Here is a 17,883-nt window from a genome sequence, read left to right as displayed (position 1 = left end):
TTGGAGGCTCCATTGATCCCACAGTACAATGCTGGCTGATATGCGTTTAAGCGACAACGCCCTCCGATTGGCCCATGACGGCTGGTAAGCCGGGCTTGGGTTCGACCAAATGTGATTAAAAAGTGATCACAAGACGCGAGCGTCATGGTAGGTTATAGTTTCATGAAGCATTTGAAAGCAATAAGCTATTGAAAAGTCGTGAGTTTACGCAGTATTTACTGAGTACCAGTTCTGTTTTCACTGCTTAGCAACAGATCAGGTCGTCTTTTAAGAATCTTGTGCAATTCAACCGACCGCACAAACCTCTTGTTTGACATCTTCAGTGGACTGGTGTCGTTCCCGACTCATTCAGATAGGCCCCGACCGTGGGAAGAATAGAGCTTTGTAAGTGTTGTGGACAGCCGAGTGAAACATGCTCGACAACCCTGACCGGAACAGATCCTTCAATGTCGTGAGAAAAAGCTCTGCACCCTCCCAGCACGAGCAAGATAAGACGCAACAGCCGCGTGACATATCCCCGGAAAGAGGGTTGCTCGTGCCAGGGAACATTACACAAAAAAGAACAAAGCGCTCGCAGGAGACTTTGTCGCTGAGGGGAGCGGCGTGAGGTGCGTGATGTAGCTCATGGCGACATGGAAAATAGGCGCGATATCCCACCAGGATTTAGTTATTCTGGGGTTGAGTCGGTCCTTATATAATCCGTGATCGATGAGCGCATGACCATAGCATTAGGGCTTTCATGATAACGTCTTTATACCCATGCCTTCAACGGGAAAGTTTCTACGCCTGTCCGGCTTTGCGCCCACATGGCCATAATCATGGCCGTGGTTTTCCCCTGTCCATGACATACACGATGACATATGACATATCACCCACTTAATTACGAGCCCGTTTACCAGTCTCGGTATAAAAGGCACACAATAGCTTAAGAGACTTTTGAAATGTTCAATGAACATCCTTACTGCTTCCGCTGTCCAAGACTTATTGCCCATAATTACATTAGAATGAGCGACCCGTTCCAAACACCATCCAGTTGCTAGCGCCCTGCGCCCCCGCAACTGTCCAAACAAAGAATTGCACTAAAGTGGCGGAAACTGTTCTATGATGGGTCACGTGCAGTAACGAACCAAGCAAAAAGTTAACGTAAAATCAAACATAACCGAGCATTCAACAGCGGGAAAGCATGTTTATATCTTAAGCCACAGGTTATGCTGCGCAATGAGTAAATGTTAAATCATAGCTGTGCTGATGGCGAGGTCCATCAAAGGCTCCTACAGCCGTCGAACGTGGCAAAATATCACATACCTTGTTAAAATGAGAGAGAAATGCTAAAGTTAACAAGTTCTCAAACACCAGCATCAAACAAGTCGCACACAATAACACCAACTTTGCGCGAATTACCAGCAGATCTCTTCAAACCCACATTTGAATAACTGTCCGCTGCTCAGCACATGTCATGCTATTTACATTAATAAAATATTGTCTTCAACGGCTACATGATACTGGGTAATGCAAGACTGCTGGTAACATGCAATAATATTTTTATGACTATTTATCTTAGGAGGAGCCAGGCCCAGACCGTTCATTTTTCGTCTTTCAGCGCCTTGTTTGACGAGATGCCAGCAGTACTATGAGCGAGGAAGCGTTTTGTCTCCAACGCGATACAACCACACAAAAAACAAGCCACCAGCTTTACAGGTGTAAGGAATTTCCTTCCAACCGGAGAAAACCTCCACTCGGCATACGAAGGTGCTCTAAGATAGCACCAGCGAGGGAAGCCCCCCCCCCGCGGGCCGCATGCGGTCGTGCTTCCCCGCCAGCTGCGGTGACGGAGAAGGCGCCGGTCTCTGCCGCGCTGGCGGAGGAGGCGACCTCGGCAGGACAGCGCGAGGGCGCCGCTGATCCGCACCCCGTGCCGACCGGGCGCCGACGGCTTATGCAGATGACCGCGCACCGGCGCACCCGGCCCTTGACACCGGCCGGGGGTGAAAGCTGACCAGGAATGCACCGTGTCGCGCGGCCGCCAATCAACCAGGCCAAACGGTTCAGGTGTGCGATGCTTTTTCGGGGAAAAGGGACAATGCCGAGTGTTTTTCGCCGGCGATTCGTTTTAAAAATCACGCATTATGACTTGGTCAGAGTACGAAAACTGGAGGCAGGGGAAAATCCCGTAGATTGAAGCGCGAGGGATATATGTGATACGGCGATACGTGACACAAAACGAATGGCAAACCCCATTGTGCCCATCCCTCCCATGGATAGTCACAGGATGAGGAGTGGAAGAGTAGGAGGCCAGTGATCCATGATTATCCAGCATGGAGGATCACGAGGTTGTCCATAGAGGCTATGGCTGGCTATCCAAGAGGGCACATTATTTTAGGTGACGGTTTTTGGTCCAGCAAATATAGATAGATATGCGTTTAGGAGCTTCCATAAAGTGAATTGTCTAGCTCTCTCGCCAATTTACGTACAATAGTAGTTAACCCGGAATACGTAAATAACCCGGAAAAGCGCAATATATCTATGCACGTGTGAAGAGCACGGGTCTTTGCGTTTCAGAAGCTAAAGTGCACATGGTTTGTCTTTCACAGTCAGTTAACAATCGGCCCACCGATTCGGACTGAAACCGAGCGACCAAGTCATGGCATTGCCTGGAGCAGTTTGAAACTAATTTTGCTTAGCTCAAGGATCTAGATTAGTCATTCAAGCGCTTCCAAGGTTACCTCTTCTGTCAACATTATCCCCCGTTCACCTAGAAATGCTTGCCCTACTCATACGACTGACCAGAGAGGCTTGTAGTACCCAGAAATGTTTACACTTCTTAGCCGTCTAGTACGAATTGAACTGCTCAGTGAGCTCAAATAGGCTAAGACGGCTCATGTTCCTGTAGATCGTGGCTTACGATGTTTTTCAGTTGACTGTGCACTCGACACAGGGCATACTTCGCGTGTACGGGCAGCCAGAAGCCTGATGGTGCCAGATTTATGGAACGTGGAGGCGTGGGACAAATTGCTTGGTCCTGCTCCTGCACAAAATCCTTTGCAAGTTGTGCCAGATGGTGAAATATTTTTCTGGTAGAAGCAAGAGCCGCCACCTGCTAATCTGGGACGTTTTTTCCAACCTCAGGCAAGACCCTGTTTTAGATGAGTTTTAGTTTTCGATGACTGACTCCAGCTCCCATAACACGCTCTTGAAGCGGATGTGTCAGGATAACGCCTCGCTAGTGCCTCCCCCAAATCACATCCATATTTGTATCGGACAATTCAGAAAGACAGAACGTCTTGACCGATTGAGAACCGACGTGCTTTCGTTTCTTCGACTGTTCTTTAGTCTCGGAATTGTAAAGCGGGATCCAAGCCTCCTCCGACGTGGTAATTCTAAAAAACAACACGAACTCTGAGCCGTCTGCATGTCGTTTCAGCCGCGCCTAAACTACCGTCTTGACGGGCCTCTTGACCTGTATAAATATCTGTAGAATCCGCCACGCGCTGGCTGCCGCATCATGAGCTCTTCATTAAACGTGCCAAACCGCATTCCGTGATACGCCATTGTACGCACAACAATCATCAAGGGCTACTTGCTGATCTTTCACAAGTTGCCCCCCCCCCCTTCCCCCGATCGAACGTTCCACCCATCGGCAACGGACGTCCGAGGCCAGCCAGACCTTGGCTGGTCTTTTATGGCCACCTCGCCTCCTTCGGACACGCCTGTCCGTCTTCCCACAATGGCACGGGACGTTGCGACGTCCGCACACAGTCTGTAGCTCACCGTGAATGTTGCGCGACTTTGAACCTTGGCAAGGAACAGCCCAATGACGCCGCGCTGCTCCCCGCAGCGAAATCCATTTTGTTTGGCTCTAGTAACAAGATATCGTCAGATAGCGGCGTCATGCGACGGCCAATGACTAGTATGAAATCAAATTTTGACATCCTGCGATTAGTGGATGAGGCCATGAATGCATCCATGTATCCTAGGTGAGACCAACACTAGAATAATCTATACTCGACTGGCTCCACAGGCCTGACAGTTTGTGTCAGCTGACTTTAACAAGTGTAAAAGCAATAACCAGTGTGACGTAGCTAATCCTGGCCATACGTGCGACGCCCGACAGTCGCAAAAAAGACGGTTGGTTTGACCCGGATTTAACTACCAAATCATGGCACACTTATTCGAACTACTAAATCATAGCACGCTGATTCACTGTTCACTTGTTCAACACGCTAAGTTCACTTACAACACTTGTTATTGAAGAATTATCATTTTTTTTAGATCGCACCTCGTACTCGACAAACAGAAGCTGCTGGAAAAATTCGCCGGTTCAAGCAGCAGAAACTGACGTTGCCGGCTTAGGATCATTATAAGCTATGGATAACGAGGACTCTGATTTCAAAATTACTCCCAAGAACTGTGCCAAGCTAAAAGAAAGTGACAGAGCAGTAGCTATTAATTCGATTGCGCGAAAACAAAACATAAAATGCAGTGATATTAATGCAACGTTTTTTTTTAAGCTGAGCTTGGAGCCGCCCTGTGCTGACTCTTGTATTGAGCATTAAATGAGCAGGTGTCATACCTGTGTTCTCACACGGGCTACCAACTCCCGTGAGGAGTGTTGTTCTCACCATCACAGGCACACCTGACAGCCGAATTACGCTCCACAAATAGCATGGTGTCGGCAACAGTAAGTGTTCATCAACAGAACAGAGTCGCGTGTGGAATTAAACCAACGCCAGCTTCTGCTGTCACGAACAGTTTTCCGAGCAGAGGTTCTGCGCAAGGCTAGTTGTCCTACAGGTCAAATAGTTCGTGATGTAGCTGGTAATGACTCATGATTGGTGTTAAAGTAATTGCACTCTTGAAGTAGCTGATTCTGATCTCTCACTTTTATCCCGGCAGCCGTCATGCACGAAAAAATGACGAGGCCTGTCGGTTTTTGCGTTTCTCCAATGTCACCAATTTGAACGCTGTGCAGCGCGGCGGTGCAGCGGCGCGTCGCGTGCGGCTGCGCCGGTTGGCCGAGTCACCCCAGCCAGCCGCTCGGAGGACGTCTCCAAGGCCTCGGGCACCGGCTCATGCCGACACGTCCGCGGGGAACAATGGCGCCGCTCGGGTCTCCATCCGCCTCGCTCTTCAGACGGAGTCGCCATGTGGCCCATTAGCTCACCGGAGGCTCGGCCGTAAAACTGACCACCATTGTTCCCCGGCATATCCGGTCTGGCCCCTCGCCCTCTCCTTTACCCCCATCCACTACCGGCCCTTAGCGGACCCCCGGGCAAGAGCAATAGGACGCGATCTCTGCGGCGTTTAACCAGAAACATTCGTCTGCACCTGCAGAGCGTGGGCAGCTCAACAACGCCGACCTCTGTCGAACCCTTCCCCTCCCCCTCCACCGCCCCCAGCTCCACCCCCACAGTGTGGACAGGTGAGGCTATGTTCACACTGCCACGCCCACAGCAATGTTCACACAGTGAAGCAAAGTACACACGACCAATTCACACATTGTCCGCACTGCTCAGCCCAGGTAGTCCGCACTGCTCAGCCCAGGTAGACTGACAAATTGGAGCGCGCCCGTCAGCATGCGACATCACGAGCACCACCGCACTGCTGATTTGCTACACTCTCGTGATCTGATCCAGTATCCGCGAGGTATCAAGCGTAAGTTGAAAACCTACGGAAGCCCGAGATGTGCGTACGTAAGCCCCAGATTTTGCCCCAACAACCCGGGGATGTAAGTGTATGCGTTATGCAAGTTATGTTTTAGCTCATCAGTATGCGATATTAGGTCATGACTTAAGGTGTATATATTGCTGGATATCATTCCTTTTACTTAACAACGTTTCTGAGATTAATTTCCTGGGAAGCAACGCTACTTAACAGACTTAGTGGGTCAACATGTACCGCGGGGTCTTGAAGCTCATTGCTCATTGCTCAATGTTCACTACCTAATAAATGCATTGCCCGATACAGATGCGCTGGTGCGTTGTGATGTTCTCTTTAGTTATCAATGCCTGCTATTACGCACATCAAAGACACAGAAATACTTGAGCATCGTGGCCGAAGCCGACGTGCATCAACTTAGAATTAAATCCGACTCTGCACTAAGCGTCTAGTGCACCCGGCTTTTTACTGTCGGGTTAAGAGCATTTGTGAACTTGCACAGATATCATACGTTCAGCGATGTAAGAACTAAATAGCCTTACCGTCATTGCAGTAACTTAACATTTCTCAAACATCACACCATCGCCATAAGGATTTAGTGACTATTAGCAGGTGAATATGATCGTACCATGTTGAAAAAACCGCCTAACAATTCCCACAACCCGGTAATGATATTGCGTCTGAAATGTCAGAAGAAAACAGGTTGAGCTGGAAAGGAAGTACATGTGGTCGCATGGTGGCTACAAAGTGCGAAAAAATGCCCTAACCGTCATTTAATCCGCCAAATCTGTTTAGATAACTCACCTGCGGAGTCTTATGTACTTGTCAAGATGCAGCGGTATCTTCAACGTGCAAATATGCACTCCGAATGGTATTAGTGCGCTCACAACTGCTTGAATCCTAAATTGTTCACTACTCATGCAATGTTTCAGGCATGACACATCATGATTGCCCAGAACGCAAGTAGTTAACCCAAGACTGGTTTGCCGATGGTATTTTTCTTTGCATGACAAATGGTTAAGAATAGGTTTAAGATAGAAGAGATGAATGGAACGACGGATGTACAAATAACCAAGCGACAAGTATTTCTTATTCCACACCAATCATGGGGTCGTTGACTCCGTGGGTAGATGGTTGAAAATTATATACATTTTGGGGTATTTTTGAAACCTGTTCATGGGTACTTCTCTCAGCAGCTACAGGACATAAACAACTTGTTAGGGCAAAGAGTCACTTTGTTGACAAACGGACGTCAATTATCGTAGTTATCAAGTTAGGCCAAATACATGTCGTGCAACCAAATATTAACGTTACAACTGTTGACCACTATCTATCCTCAATCAAAAGTAAACACTGGATTGCTGATGTCATTCCTGGCAATAGAAAGGCATGCATGCCAGACGTAAGGTAAGCGATTCTAACCTAGCGTTGAGATGCAATTTCTGTGAGCCAGAATTGTGTGCCTCTTGAAATATTTGCTTCCGAAATTTGGGAGACGGGCTAACAAATCGCATCTAAGGGTTCGTGCCATAACAGAGACATTGTCTTCAGTCGTTTCACTGCTAACCAGTGCACATTTTCGTCAGGCATATGCATTGTTTTGTGAAGGTTGCAAAGCTATTACAAGTGATCACCATTATCTTAAACTATCTGCCGCAAACGCCACTAAGTAATCGCTGGAAAAGACATTCTTTAGTTATCGGTTCTGCTGAGTAATGTAAATAGCGCAAGACGGTAAAATGCTCTAATCTCCTGCGCTACGTGGCTATCTCTGTAAACGCAAGCCGTTTTCTGAGAACATCAACCAATTTTTCAGAGCATATCAATGGTGATCCCGAAAACCAGAGCTGAATGCCGTAATCCCATGTAATCCCTATGAATGAGTGAACTCATGGAATGTCTGCTGTGTGCATCGCGTCAAGGCCACTTACTACGCTGCACCAGCGAATTCGGTGCACATCGAGTAGCAGCCGCTGTCCTCAATCCCAACTCGCCACACCGTGACCAGACTGACATTGGCTCAAGTGGGCCTTAAGCCACCAGAAATAAATCGTCCAGCCGGCGCTAAGGACCCCGCGGGCTATTGATGTTCTATCCGGCCGGAGCAGACCACCCAGCACTGACACCGCGGTGGCCTTGACCCGGGGTCCGCACTGGACAGCTGTCCAGTTTTCACGGCCGAAAGAGAGTCGCCTTCGCGCCTGCGCAGCGCCGGTGCTGACGCCACCGCGCGGTACGGTTTATGTCGTTTGCGCACTGAGTGCGGATGGCGGGACTTGATGCCGTAGCGGGCCGCAGCCGACATTTGTCTCCGACATTTGTCTCCGACATTTGTCTCCGACATTTGACTCCGACATTTGTCTCCGACATTTGTCTCCGACATTTGACTTCGACATTTGTCTCCGACATTTGTCTCCGACATTTGCCAGCCAGCGACCGATATTTTTCAGCCGGCGACCGACATTTGCCTCCGGGTTATGGTCAGATACTGACGGTCACGAGCGTGGCACGGCCTCAGAAGTCGGGTAACGAGCAGAGATCTTTCAGTATATCTTTCATCCGCAGGTATGACATTGCGTTTTAGCCGTGGCTTGAAAGAGTAACACATCTTGTCATCCGCTCTCTTAGACCGTCCCTGTCCTTATGTTGCCCTTGCACATAGCGTTTGAAGGGCGGATGCTTGGGCGGCGAGATCGGGCTTTACAGCCGAAATGCTTAGCACACGTGGGGTCAGTTTTATCTGACCCACCTGGTGTCCGTTATGCTCTTGCGAGATAAACGACCATTCGGATAAGTCACGTCGGCAGGCGTTATAAAACCAGCCAGCTGGAGAGAGGTGTCCAGCAAGCCTCAGACAATGCATCGTTGCTCACAAAACACACAAAAACGCTTTTGTTTGGCCGCTCATGAGATTAATCGAGAAGCAAAAAGGATTTAGCCCCACTTTCATGATACTTACACCCTTCAATTTTTAGATGGAGAAGGTTAAGTACGTCCGTTATAAATTTTCTCATGACGGCCAACAAACAGCACGAGTTTATCCGCTAAGCTAACACTGTAACGGAGTGAAAGTTGGTGGTGGCGCCGGAACATATAAGGAAGGACGGGGAACAGCTGAAAGACTGAATTACAGTGGCCCACTTCACGGATTCGTTTATGCCACTACGGAGTCCACGGTTCATGGCACCTATGCAGCAGGCCAATGGCCATGAAATCAGGATCTTTTTTGGATCTGTCGCAGCGACAGTCTCTAACTGTCCGTGCGCCAAAGACGCGAACTAGGCCCATATCAAACATATACCCTCACGCTTAGTTTGATTGTGCATTACTGATAGATGAAGTCACGCACATAAGTAAGAGCCCATCCTGAGCAAGTAATTGCAACTTTCAATAAAGATTCTCTTCTCCTTTGTAATGAATTCATGTTTGCCTGCATGTCCGGGAAAATGAGGAGAGACGACTGTAACCTGCTGTGACACCCTCGACCTTAAGAGAACTGCAGTTACACCCCGGCGACGCCCCCCGTCCCTGCCATGCCCTCCGAATTACACCGCCTACGGAGGACCACGTTGTGCCAGTGCATCTGTGCGAAGCCACATCACTGTCCTAACGCTAACCTGCCCAGGAAAAATACCCGGCTGAGCCATGCGACATCTGTAGGACGCGGTAATACTCTGGCACACGCGCGGCACGTGCTAAACGCCCGGAGCTCCCTGCCCGTGGTCCGATGGGCACGTGCAAAACACATAAGCGGCATACCCGCCGCATGAAATCCCACGCCCGAACGCCGCGGCGCCACAAGGTCGGGGACCGCCAGGCCGACCCGTGCGGGGAGACTGCAGCGCACGCAGCAGCGGATCCAGGCAACCGACGGGAGAATGCATTCCCGCACAACAGACTAACCCCCGCTCCGTCAGAAACCGTGAGCCGGCGGTGCGGGCAACACCTGTGCAAGCAGCGCTGCTGCGGCTGACTGGTGTGAATAACGTGCGTCATCGTTGACAAGGAGAGAGGTTCACGTAGTCGACCCTCCTGCGGTCGGCGAACTCTCACGCTGCTGTGTTGTACGGGCATCGTAAAGGAAATTTTGCCACAAAGGCTCGAGATCAAGGATTGTGACTTCTTACGTCGACTCATCTCTACCAGTACTTCCACCATCATTTCCAGTTTGTGACTGAGAACTTTGACTGTTATCTTTTCATGCAACGGCATAACCCGGGGCAATTTTGATCTTTATAATCTCTTTTAACAACATGAGATACACGCGACCGATCGTGGCGCAGCAACAAAAAAGTCTGATCATTTTCCCAGGCTTTTTACCGGATGAAAAGCGCAAGGTGTGAGCGTTGAAGTAAAAAATGCGCATCCTGTGCTGTCCTCCCAAAGATCTAGCTTAACAAAAGCACCCCCGTGATTGTAAATGACTCACAGGAGCCCCCTTCAGCTGGCAGCACCTCGCTCTCGCGGCACGAGGCCCATCACGCCGGCACGTACTCGCAGACCTGCTTCTGAATGAGCAGCTTGCACCGTCAGCTGTCCACCTTGAGCTATGCACGCACGCTCATCCTACTACATCGTCTGCCGGCCGTCAAATAAGCTATCACGTAATCTGATCCGCGAGCTGCGCCGCCAAATCATAACCCACGCTATCCTTCAACACCGCCCTCCACTGAGCCCGAGGCGGCGCAAGCGGCCGCGACCCCCCCGCGGCGGGGACGTCCGAGGAGGCCTCGGACCGGCAGCGGCGCCGCTGAACCCGGCGTCACGTTCAGGACAGGCTTAGCCGCGGCGCGGACACAGGAGCTGACATGAGGTGCTGTCGCCCGCCGACGGCGCGGCCGGCCCGCTCGCGGCCGACCATAACGAGAGGCTGCCTCCGCCAGCCGGCGCCGCTCGGACCTTGGCGACTGCTTAAGGCTGCGCCCGACCGCTGCGGCCCGTGTAAGCACGCGGTGATGTCATGCGATGACGCAACGCGCTCCGAGGGGGCGAGGATGCCGTATGTAGTGATGCTGGTGATGCTGGCTGATACTGGCCGCGGAATGCCGCCCGGGTTTGTGTGAGCGATTGCCTCGTGCTTTCGCAGTTTCGGCGGATTGACGCGTTGAATGCGGCAGGTAAGCAGGCTCATGTCGGCTCCACATACCTGAGCTCGAATGCGATGTGTCTGTATCTTCACACCAATGCAGTGCAACGCCGAACCATTTTAAAAGCGTTCAGGTGATGCGTGAATTGCCTAGAAGTGAACGCACCATTGATCCCGAACTTACCGACGATGCCGAAGTCGTCGTCCAGCTTCAGGCCGGGCAGCACGAGGTGAGAACAGCTGCATGTCTGGAGGTCGTCGGCGTCTGCCCATCCTTCCGTGTAGCAGATGACCTCGTGACCTTTCGGGGGTCCCTCACAGTCTGACAACACGCGACGCGGTGTCAGCAAAAACGACCATCGCCACGGGAAGGGGGCAGGTCCGCCATGATTTATTGTGCCCCTGACTCGGCTGCAGCACCCTCTGCTTTGACCTTGGCCTGTGACATCGGTAGTGTGGCAATTTATGGGAACCGAAGTGTGAGAAGAGTACGGTTGTACTGTAATTATGTAACAAAATGCTTAGATAAGGTTAATGAACAAAATGAGAAACTAATTTTTATTTTTATTTGATGTTTGCCGAAATAGCCGAGAGCATTATCCTTGATCAAAACCTAAAGTCTGGGTTCCATGTGGACAGGATTCTCATTTCTGCTCGATTGGATGTTTATTCCACTAGATATAAAGCAGGCTTCACCGTTGCGTTCAGCGACTACGCCCCGTCACACAAATTCATAAAACATTGAAACGTCCGAGCGACACACGGCATTACTGACAACAACCGCTCTTATTGAGGTGACCTCGCCACCCTAGCCAACAGACGACAACAAATTCTGACAGATAACGGCTAACGATTCTCAATAATCCCTCAAATGTGATCTATACAGTAGCGTACCTTTCTGTACCGTGAGGCCTGGAGTGACGCTCAGAAGCAGCAGAACGACCAAGAGCGTGGCGCCCCACATCGCCGGTGCGATGCCTGAAACCAGTTGATCGGGTCAGCCACGAGATGGCAGGCATGACACCCAGTTGATCGGGTCGGCCACGAGATGGCAGGCATGACACCCAGTTGATCAGGTCGGCCACGAGATGGCAGGCATGACACCCAGTTGATCAGGTCGGCCACGAGATGGCAGGCATGACACCCAGTTGATCAGGTCAGCCACGAGATGGCAGGCATGACACCCAGTTGATCAGGTCAGCCACGAGATGGCAGGCATGACACCCAGTTGATCAGGTCGGCCACGAGATGGCAGGCATGACACCCAGTTGATCAGGTCGGCCACGAGATGGCAGGCATGGCGCAGTGCCCACGGCTTCATGACGTCTTCGTTATCGTGCGATTGCGCACGAGATAAGGCCTAATTCAGTCGCAGCTTTGAATGGCCGGTATAATTTGAAACGTGCAACAGCCTTTGTGTTAACAACAAACGAGCTCGTGTCAAACATCGGCGCTGAAATTTTAACGCCACCATGGTCATAAACAATCGCTTTACGTTGGTTGGTCGCCAGCAGCGCTCCAAACGACCGGGAGCACCTGGCTCTGGCAGTCCCGCGATGTCCTAAGGTCACTCACGTGGGCGCATGGCCTCCGCTGTGGCGACCCAAAGGCGCCGGAAGCTGACCTAAGTAAGGTCAGGTAAGGTCGAAGTGTTCTGAAAAGGAGAACACCTCATGAACAAACTGTACGACAAAGTGACGAAACACGAAGACAGCTGTCAGCATCACAAATGCAAGCACAGACGTGCGTTCAGTGCTTAAGCCGACTTTTTCACCACATTTTGGATGCACGTAAATGACTATTGATGAACGTCACTTTTTGAAACACTGCTCTGCCGGCAAAGCCTATCTGCCAGCATCACGGAGGCGCCAAAACGTCGCATCCATCCGCATGAATCAATCACGTCATCTCTCGCTGCCATACCCAGCTGCTGCTTCATTAATCCTCTTTTCCAAACTTATCATCTTTTCGAAGTCTTTCCCCAATCACAGCCGCCAATCATCACCAGCTTTCGAATCGGCGAGGGGTAGCCGTCTCCACCGACAGAAAAACCGCCGCCACTCCCTCGGCTGTCGGGACCCTGCCGGCTCGCTCCCGCGCGTGCGGATTACTCTCCGGCCCAAGAGAATGGTGTTTTTCGCCGCCGTCTCGGCTGGTGTCCAAGCGAGGCGAGGCGAGCCCACTGCAAGGCCATTAACTAGCGTGCCAAGGCCAGTGGTCAGCAGCAGACGCAGAGAAGCGAGCCGAGCGAGTCGAGCGGTGGCGAGCGAGTCACACGAGGATCGGCAGGATTTAGCTCCGCGTGAGCCGCCTATATCTGCCGGCCTGCCGCACGAGGTCTCGACTGGGTGGGGTCGAGCCTCAAACACCTCTGTGTGCCAGCTGGAGGCATGCAGTTCATGTCGGTCTACTATAGTACTCGGTGAATCAATGGAGTGGGTTGGTAACTCGACGAAATAAAGATTTAAGCAAGCCGCTTTCTTGGAACCGTTGGTAGTCTATCAAGCTTTTTGTCGATCTACTATAAAAGGTCGCCACCAAAATATTTTAAAATGTCTGTATAAATGCTAAAATAAATGATTTATTCTACGGGCTTTGTTCTGTGACCCCGTCTCCAGTTCCTTGGCACTAAGTCTGCGATGCTGTCCGACCCCCCCCCCCCCAACCCCACCCCCAGCCCTTCCTCTACGTCGAGTCTCCGACGCTGACCAAAATCCCCCCCCCCCCCTCCCCCCTCCGCCATTCCTCGGCGTCTAATCGTTTGGAGGCCACCTTGCATGGCAGAGATCCAAGTTTGCAACAGAGGCAGTATATGGCGGATTTTACGCTCTTCTGCGGCACTGCAACAGTCCTCGCTGCAGCGGGACAGCCGAATCCACGTCTCAAAATTGCGAAAACCACCAGTCTGTCGCGAGCCGAATTGCCGACAGCTGTGCACATCACGTCCCGTCTCCAGGATGACCTGATTGTGCGGTTGGCGCAATAATTTTTATGGTAGTGCTTGTGCACGGAGGCAGAGTGCATGTCTGAATTATGTTCGTGTCCTGTCCAAACTTGCGCAAGCGCCTTCAAATGCCAATAAGTGGCTGTCATTCAGGGATCCCGCTAAAGACAACGGTCTTCCGAACATCATTTCGGGTTGGGAAGAGCTAAACCTGTATGCTTGTATATTCTGGAAAATCAACCCATGGGTGGTTTGACCAGGGGTTTTGGCTAATAAAACAGATAATTTCAGAGCGAGTTTTTCCTTGTATTTGGAAGTAGCATTGATATGTTCTGGATACTAAGTTTTCTTCTATGTGTGAACAACGTATTGCTCACTAGACATCTCGAGAGGCTGACTGAAGATGGGTGACGTGCCTCCCCCCTTCGGGATCCACCCTTGGCTGTTTAGCATTGCTTGATCACAAGCATACAAAATGAGACAATCATATTTCGAGAGTCCTGGGGCATTATCATCGTAGCATTTAATGGATCATCTTCTTTATCTAGCACTTTCTAGTAGCACTAGCCAAGTAGCTACTGGCTTAGTGGCTACTAGTAGCTACTAGCTCTAGTAGCTACTAGCTTAGTGGCTAGTTATTTCGGCAGAGCCCACAGCCATTCCAAATCACTGCCTTCTTACAGCCTCGTGGAACGAGGGAACTGCCTCAAAGCGTCACATTTTGTGGGCACGTGCGGTGTCCACTATGCCACTAGCCACAAGGTGCTGTGGCTCAGTAGGGGCTGGCTTTTCTCCAGCAAATAATCCGTCTTTAAACCAAAATAAGACGAAAAATAGTTTTATCACATTTTCGGAAGCTCTGAGACGTCTTTGAAGAAACCCAGCTATGAAATTAACCTCCGCCTGCTGCCCTATGCTCATCTTCAAGAGATAAGCTGTTGAGCACGTGCACAGCTCGAAATATGAAGTACGGTCAATGTAACTGTTGTTAAGCACCACGACTTCGTTCAATCCGTACCTCCATGTATATTGAAAGTTAATAACTCAGAATAACGGCCTTGAACTCCTGCTACCGAAAAACTGGGAGCTAAAAGCCTTTTTTTCTTATATCAAGTCCAAATAATAACCGCACAATAAAGTAAGTGAGCGGAATCCGTGAAGAAATGCGTGTGGGAAATAAGATGGGGGTAAGGTTCATGGTTTCGGCCCGCCAACAAAAAAAGCGCAAAGTTCTACCCCGGATCCCGATATATATATATATATATATATATATATATATATATATATATATATATATCGCCATTGTAAATCGTGTTTTGCGTCCTGAAATGCCAGTTGTCGCTGCACAGGAAGCTCGATATGCATTTTATTTGGTTTTGATGCATGTTAGCTTTTGAAGATTTCTAAAACCAAATGCTTTATGGAGGTTACGCCAGCAACGCCATGTGCTTGGACACCTCGTCGGAATTTGTGCTTATCGAATGTCACCATTGTTAGTTGTTACCATTGTTAGTTGAATGTCACCATTGTCACCATTGTTATCGAATGTCCCCATTATTAGTACCCTCGCGACATCACATATTCACGCGCCCACAACTACATGAGCACTTGTTGCTGTGGACATCAATATATCTACAGTGCAGAGTGTAAAGCAAGCTAGATATTGTTCTAGGTTGCCGGAATGGTGTTTTAACAGTATATGGAGCGATTACACTGCGCGGTGATGAAATTAAAGGCGTTGGAAATGCGAAGGCATTTTATACCGGCGATTTGACGATCCTTTGGGGGTTGTTGAGAATTATGAAGCCGAAACAAATGATAACAAAATGTGTGGCTGCCAGAACACGATCATATTTATCATGCCATTGACCGTCCCTTCACTCAATCGCTCTACATGCGTAAATAATGTAGCCTAGGGGTGCAACAATTATGCATAGTCGAATAAGGTAAGGGGGCCTTAATTGGGCATATCTTGAAACAGAAAAGAGACTGGGGTGCGCAAAGAGACATTGTTGAATTACGTTCGTTCGAAGTGGGAGCATTACCAAATGACTCCCGTCTTCTACGGCAGCTTGTTATTGCCAGTAGTTCGCTTTTCATGGGTCACTTTTCGTACCAGATTGTGGCTTCTTCATATGGGAGCTTTGGGAAACCGGTAACATCATGATTGCTGCATAGCATTTACCTCGTGTTTTTAGCCGTAGCGCCAGGCTACATAAAACCAATATTACCTGTGCGGTGGCAATATTGGCCATATGCGGTGGTAATATTGGCCATGTGCGGTGGTAATATTGGTCATATGCGGTGGTAATATTGGTCATATGCGGTGGTAATATTGGCCATGTGCAGTGGTAATATTGGCCATGTGCGGTGGTAATATTAGCCATACGGATAATTGCTTAATTAAGTTTGGTTTGAAAGTTGCTTTAAGGGTTGCATGTCTTTCACTCGATTTCACCCAGGGGCCTTTGAGTGGAACAAACTCTTGGGAAACCCTTTTATTTGGAAAGAACAGGAAAATTAGCAATTTATGCATGCCATCGTTTACTACAGGGTACATGCAGAGCTAGCCCCTCGAGATGTCTAATGAGCGATACGCTGTTCACACATAGAAGAAAAGTAATATTTCAGAGCGTAGCCCCGCCACCTCGAAATACAGGGAAGAAACCTCACTCTGAAAATATCCGTTTTGTTCGCCAAAACCCTTAGTTACACTAACCATGCGTTATTTTTCCAGTGTACAATGCCCAATGTCCAATATATGTTTTTGCCAGATATATAGATACATACATACATATATATATATATATATATATATATATATATATATATATATATATATACTCACTAAGCCCGACAAGTCTGCGTGGTTTTTATAAGCTGCGGGCAAGCTGAATCCCAGCTGCGCCTAAATCACGCTTTGCGTCAACTCTGGCGCGCGAGACGTGCGAGGCTCAGCATGCGACGTGCAGGCTCAGGGGGATGATCCAAACGTCGTGCGGCACGACTCACGCCCCTGGCTCGCCTGCTCAGTCAAATTCGAGAAGCCCAAACAACAAACGCCGGAGTTTGCGCGGAACAGGAATTACGCGCAGCTGACGCTTCGGTGGGATTTTTGTTAAACCAATTGGTTCTGAGCAACGCGTCTTTATTCTGCCGGTATGTTATGGCACTCAGTGCTATATTATGTAATTCATGATTGCTGCCCCATCGGTTAACGCCTCCCATGGCGCAATCATCTCTCACGACTGAGTCAAAGTAAATGGACTTCTTCGCGCACGACGGTAAACGCCAGGACATGCAAACAAAGCAAAACTGCACCCTTTAAAGCCTTGTATCTCATTCCATTTCCGATGTAAATTCACATACCACGCCAGCCCAATTCGATAACGGATCAGGGCGTCCGCGTCCCTTACGAGGTCTTTCGGCACCGTCGCCTCCAACCTCACAAGAGCTGGGATCCGAAGCTCTTCCTGCCGTGGACGCTACCCTCAACCCCGCCACCGTCGGCTCCAAACTCACAAGAGCTAGAGTCCGAAACTGCCGTGGACGCCACCCTCCACGCTGTCACCGTCGACTATCACCTCGCGGAAGCTGGAGTCCGGGACCTCTACCTGCCGCGGACGCTAGGCTCCACCCGGTCACTCTCAGCTCTCACCTCACAGGAGCTGCCGTTGGGAAGCTGTACCAGCCGCGAGCACCACCCTCCACCCCGTCAGCTTCGCCCCGACTGGCCTCCAACCCACCACCAGGGACGCTGGAGTCGCCACGGAAGCATCCGGCAAAGTTCAATCATCACAGCGCCCCCTCTGCCTCGTGGCCAAAGCCGGCTTTTGTGCTTAGCGGAGAGGACTTGTTTGGAACGGCGCGGTCGTGAGGCGGCGCCGTCTCCGCCCGGCGGCAGGGGCGGCGCCAGGAGGTACGGACGGTGCCAGGGGGGAGCCGGCGAGCCGGCCGGACACGCCACTGACAGGTGAAGCGTCGGGGTTATGAGTCACAGATCACGGGCTTGATCCCGCTTTTGGTCTGGTTTGTGGTGAAGGAGCTGGTAGCACCTGGTGCTATCCCTTTCCCGTGTTGCCTGGGGAACAACACGGCAGGGAATGAAGCTGGAAGCGATCTGATGAGAAGCAAGCGACCTGCGCAGTGACATGAGCCTAATTGCTAGTTAATCAACAATGTATGTACATCAATATAT

At 50.2% G+C, this 17,883-nt stretch overlaps 1 protein-coding gene across 1 annotated transcript in view; it reads right to left on the bottom strand.

The window, feature by feature from the left end:
• Window positions 1-17,429, bottom strand: part of LOC119113905 (uncharacterized) — a gene marked incomplete at its 3' end in the record, with an annotated part of 36,076 nt that extends 18,647 nt beyond the window's left edge. Inside the window, exons 1-4 of the mRNA XM_037238133.1 lie at window positions 17,344-17,429; window positions 12,317-12,395; window positions 11,636-11,719; window positions 10,926-11,063 (exon numbers count right to left, since the gene is read on the bottom strand). Of these exons, the coding sequence (XP_037094028.1) occupies window positions 10,926-11,063; window positions 11,636-11,719; window positions 12,317-12,326 (232 nt within the window). The remainder of the gene's footprint in view (window positions 1-10,925; window positions 11,064-11,635; window positions 11,720-12,316; window positions 12,396-17,343) is intronic.
• Between the last annotated feature and the right edge of the window lie 454 nt (window positions 17,430-17,883).

The sequence above is a fragment of the Pollicipes pollicipes genome, unplaced genomic scaffold (genome assembly GCF_011947565.3).
Source record: "Pollicipes pollicipes isolate AB1234 unplaced genomic scaffold, Ppol_2.1 Scaffold_7262;HRSCAF=8765_pilon_pilon_pilon, whole genome shotgun sequence".
In the NCBI taxonomy this organism is placed as follows: domain Eukaryota; kingdom Metazoa; phylum Arthropoda; class Thecostraca; order Pollicipedomorpha; family Pollicipedidae; genus Pollicipes; species Pollicipes pollicipes.
This window is presented reverse-complemented; position numbering and strand designations above follow the sequence as displayed.